Source organism: Rhinoraja longicauda, chromosome 41 (genome assembly GCF_053455715.1).
Source record: "Rhinoraja longicauda isolate Sanriku21f chromosome 41, sRhiLon1.1, whole genome shotgun sequence".
NCBI classification, from domain to species: Eukaryota; Metazoa; Chordata; class Chondrichthyes; order Rajiformes; family Arhynchobatidae; genus Rhinoraja; species Rhinoraja longicauda.
Window position 1 is genome coordinate 13,613,449 of NC_135993.1, and position 5,582 is coordinate 13,619,030.

The window sequence follows — 5,582 nt, forward strand, 5'->3', positions numbered from 1 at the left end:
AATTCACGGTTCAGTGTCATGTGCACTATACTTAGACTTTTACAGCAGGAAGGGACAAATAACCGGACGCTCAATTATTTTCCAATCTATGTATTGTATTTTTATTAATTTATGTACAAAACGTTGTAAAAATTCTTCATTCTTTCATAGATATGAATAATTAAAATATTTCAATCGCGTGTTATTTAATTCATGTGATGATAATACATTTGTGCAATGCTCTGGATTCCGCATGACGTCCTCTCGCTGTTACAAACAAATCCTTCCAAGTCCAATGGACTGCCACAGAAGGATGGCTCCACGTGAGCCACGCCTCTTGTTAAAGACTATCAGGACAAATCCTCGAGATGACCTTTATGTTTGGCTACGGGCGCACGGTCGGCTCAGAGGCCTCGCTACGCTTTGATGTTCATCTGTACGTCGGTCGACCCGCTTATAGATGTAAAGCGATGAGCGAAGTTCCCAAACCTGGTTAAGTTACTGATAACATCTTGTCTTTCTGAGGTAAGAAATTGGAATATATTTCTCGTCACTCTCTTGTGATTGCCGACCCTTGTTACTCACATTTTAATGTATTACTGCTTTGGAATATTTACCAAATGCTACCACAGCAAAATGTTATTTGTAAGTTCATACCTAAATTTAAAATAAATCATGGCTCCTTTCTGTGACGTTTTTGTCTAATTCAACCAGCTGGATGGAGAAAATGTGTTTATATGAAATACGCCATTATCATTCCGAGATTATTTAAGTAATAAGAGCCCGAGGCATATTCGTGGCTCTTTCATTGCGATCGTCAGCTCTCTACCCTTGCGGAAATAATTTTGTTAATTTTATCATATTCTGTTAATTAAAATGCACTGCTCTTCCATCTCTTCAACTCGATTACTTCACTAAACGATGTAACCGAGCTATTAGTGTCGTTGGTATGACTTAACGGCCATTTTCACAACGTGTGAGAATTTTAAGTTGAATAAATTCATTATCGTTCGGATCCGCGATTTATTCGGCGGAAACCTATTGCGTGTCGTTGCAATCAGCTCCAGGATGAGAATCGATTTCACCACGGTAAGGATGTGTTTCCCCGGGTAAACTGAAAAGAGCCGATGAGATTGGCTGCATTTGCAACGAGAATTCCTTTATCACTATTGTTGCTCTTGTTTCCATGTAGTGAACTTAATGGCAATCGTGATCCTCTCCCGTGGAAAATGCGGTCTTTCCAAATGCATCACTCGTTACCTGGTGGGAATGGCGGCAGCAGACCTCATGGTAGTTATCGTCGTTGCAATATTGGAACAGACAAATGTTATCTATGTGTATTCCAGTACATTGCTCATCACTCCAATTTGCGCTCTGACACTTGTTTTGAGGGTGGCAACCACGGACTGTTCCGTTTGGCTCACGGTGGGTTTCACCTTCGACCGCTTCATCGCAATTTGCTGCCCAAAATTCAAGATAAGATATTGTCGTGAAAGAACTGCGACGGTGGTGATAGTAGTCGTGGCAATTTTGAGCTGTGCGAGATGTGTTCCGTTTTACTTTGCAATAGAGCCTTACGCCATAATCGATCACGTGCCATGGCGATGTATCTTTGTAGCAGGATACTCCATTTCATCCGTGTGGAAAGCGTACGAGTTACTTGACAGTATCCTAACACCGTTATTACCAATCGCGTTAATTCTACTGTTTAATGGTTTGACAGTTAGACACATAATTGCGGCAAATAGAGTCCGCCAAGGTCTCCGGAATAACAGCGAGAATCAGAAGGATTCAGAAGTGGAAAACAGGAGAAAGTCAATGGTTTTGCTGTTCGCTCTATCAGCCAATTTCATATTATTGTGGATGCCTTATGTGATATCTTCTATGAACTGGCAAACGCAAAATTATTTTTACACAGACAGATATCTGTCTAACCCAATATATATCCTGCAGCAATTTGGGTTCATGTTTAAATTCCTCAGCACCTGCACCAACACATGTATCTATACACTGTCTCAGAGGAAATTTCGAGAGGAGCTGAAGAACGGAGTGAAATTTCTGCTTACACTGAATGGACATCTTTGTAAATAGCACGATAATCTAATTTAAAATTAGTTGGGCAGCCGAATAAAACTCCGATTTCTTTTTCGAAATGTATCAGGAACGCATGTAACAATTTGTCACTTTGTGCTTCCACATGGTCAATTCGAATAAATGCGCGAAATTGCGCCCACGTATTAAATACCAATGGCTTAATGTTTATGTCGCGAAAGTTGCTTTCCAAACCATTTGTTTATTGATGACTGGTGCATCTTTGTAATATCATTGAATGGACATTTATGCAAGTAGACAAGCATATCTAATTGCAATTAATTGAAAGGTAAAAAATCGAAAATGTTAGGTGTTCTCACAATATAATGCAAGTACACAAACACATTGTGTTTGCAGCGAAGACAACATTCAGATTACAGATATTTAATAAATTGGGCAGACGAATGAAATACTCATAGTATGATTATAGAAGCATTAAATTACTGGGTTACTCCCCTCTTTGCTGTCCGTGTATATTCCTCGGTGGGACGTGCAAACACTGAACATGATTGAAAAATGCTGGAAACAGATGCACGTACGGTTTCCCAAGAAATAAGTCGCCATCGATGAACAGCGTTTGCGAAGGTTTGTGAAGTTGCACAGGACATACACAGTATGTGTACACAGGCACTAGAGAGTTTTGTGGAAGTCGGAGACCTTGGTGTACAAGTTTATTGTTACTCTTGTTCACTTAAATCAGAAACAGAGTTACACAGTGTGCGAAGAAGACGTTTAGCATGATTGATTTCATACGTCTGATCAATATGACAAACTTCATGTTTATCTAGCTGATCGCTACCTGACGAAATACAAATGCTGCCAGGTTGCCGCGTAGCTTCGGACGATCCAGGTGAAACGATCCACGCTTGTACATTTTCACAATAACAATATCCGGCAGTGCGCTAAGCTCAGAACATTGAACGCATGATATTGTCCGTTCACGATTTCTCTGTGAAAACGACTGCCTCGCCAGTTTGCCCAATGTCCTGCACCAATAGCCGCATAAGTAAACCCATCATTCACAGTTGATATTGTGGTTTGCCAATTTTCTACAAATGCACTATCGTGCATCATCTCAACTTTTCTTGGGAACAGATTTATCAAAGATTACAAAAAGAAATGTAAAGTTGCCGATCTAACCCAGTCCATTTTAAAGACGAAATAGACAAAACATACAATGGCTTGAATGCACGTTCCACCAGACTCAGGGACACCTTCCTACCGTCTGTTATCGTGTTTCTGAACTGTTGTCCCAAAGGCTATCATGAAAATACAATCTGCCAACCATCGTTGCGGATATTGGCTCTGGAACTTTAATGCTACCGTGCTGAAAATTACATTCTACACTCTGGTACTTTTATCTTCGCTCTACCTCTGCTGTACGGCTTGATTTTATTCAAATGTAATATTTTCTAATTTAATTGGTTTGCAAACACAAACAAAAATTCTTCCGTGTTTCTCGGTACACGTTGCAGTAATAAACCAATTTGAATGTCAGTAATGCGGGATGGACCAGATTGGTTGGAATTTACTTATGAAAATCAGGGGACAATGAAAATCGAGTCACCGCAATGTGCAGAATCGAATGGGATTTCCAGTGTTTTTTATAGTAGTTACTTTATTTTTAAACTTTTATTCCCACTTTAATTTCTCTTAATCGATTGAGCAAATATACATGGAATCGATTTATTTCCTTATTCTTCCTAGACTTTGTAGTCTATTCGTTTTCACATCCACACTCCAATGTCATTCGCTCCAAATGCCTCCTGTTTCATCCCCTAACACTCCGTATAACATATAACATATAACAACTACAGCATGGAAACAGGCCTGTCCGGCCCTACCAGTCCACGCCGACCATTCTCCCTGACCTAGTCTCATCTACCTGCACTCAGACCATAACCCTCCAATCCCCTCCTATCCATATACCTATCCAATTTACTCTTAAATAATAAAATTGAGCCAGCCTCCACCACTTCCACCGGAAGCCCATTCCATACAGCAACAACCCTCTGAGTAAAGAAGTTCCCCCTCATGTTATCCCTAAACCTTTGTCCCTCAATTCTGAAGCTATGTCCCCTTGTTGGAATCTTCCCCACTCTCAAAGGGAAAAGCCTACCCACGTCAACTCTGTCCGTCCCTCTCAAAATTTAAAAAACCTCTATCAAGTCCCCCCTCAACCTTCTACGCTCCAAAGAATAAAGACCCAACCTGTTCAACCTCTCTCTGTAGCCTAAGTGCTGAAACCCAGGCAACATTCTAGTAAATCTCCTCTGTACCCTCTCCATTTTGTCGACATCCTTCCTATAATTTGGCGACCAGAACTGCACACCATACTCCAGAATCGGCCTCACCAATGCCCTGTACAATTTCAACATTACATCCCAACTTCTATACTCGATGCTCTGATTTATAAAGGCAAGCATACCAAACGCCTTCTTCACCACCCTATCCACATGAGATTCCACCTTCAGGGAACAATGCACAGTTATTCCCAGATCCCTCTGTTCCACTGCATTCCTCAATTCCCTACCATTTACCCTGTACGTCCTATTTTGATTTGTCCTACCAAAATGCAGCACCTCACACTTATCAGCATTAAACTCCATCTGCCATCTTTCAGCTCACCCTTCCAAAAGGCCCAAGTCTCTCTATAGACAATGGTGTGTTCTTTTTTCTATCCCGTTGCATATATCATATTCTTACAATTCTCTTATATATCAAAGACAGAAAATTGCGAAAGTAAATGGTCGTCTTCGCCAGTAAATACTTTGCTTTAAACATCTATCTCGCTGCCCCCAGCGCACTGTATCATCTATAAAACACATCATATTGACCTCTCCAAGTTATAGAAATAACAGTTCTTACTTGCAGAACTCAACCACCATGAAACACACGGAGGCCGATCTGGGGCTGACGTTCCTCTCCGGGCCTCACGCAAGTCTAACATGCAAATATACATGGAAACTCAATAAAAATAAAGTACTCTCCAGCGGGGCTTGCTTGCAAACTAACCACATTGACGTCAGCATATCAAACAAGTGGTTCCTAATATTGGCAAGGACAGCTAACGACGGAAAGTAAATATCGACACCAGAATTTGAAAGATGACGAGTAAATTCTGGAAAGGCGCATGCAACATTTGTGAGAAGAAAACGATTGAAGTTTCAGATTTAAATTGTCTGCTTCCGGGTCTTCGCCCAAATATCTAATACCAGTCCAATCTGTGTAGGTAATAATCCGGTTCCAACACCAGAGATGGATAAACGATGACCACGCTAGACTAAACATAACTACAAGAACAAAGTTTCGAATGGAACTATTGGAACTCAACAGTCACTGTGGCAAACAGATTGCCTGAAAAAAAATCCCTGTCTTACATTTTATTAACACTGGACTACAGCAGATTGTAGTCATCAGCTTCAAACTCTTCATTATTCTCTGCTTATTTTCTCGTTACCACGATCTGACTGACTCGTGCATGGTATGATTTGCCCGGATTACATGTTAAA

At 40.7% G+C, this 5,582-nt stretch overlaps 1 protein-coding gene across 1 annotated transcript; it reads left to right on the top strand.

Moving 5' to 3' along the window:
• The first annotated feature begins 1,179 nt into the window (after positions 1-1,179).
• On the top strand, positions 1,180-2,070 carry LOC144611749 (putative G-protein coupled receptor 139). Its single transcript, XM_078430986.1, has one exon. It carries the CDS (start codon positions 1,180-1,182, stop codon positions 2,068-2,070), a length of 891 nt encoding a protein of 296 aa, XP_078287112.1.
• Positions 2,071-5,582: the final 3,512 nt, after the last annotated feature.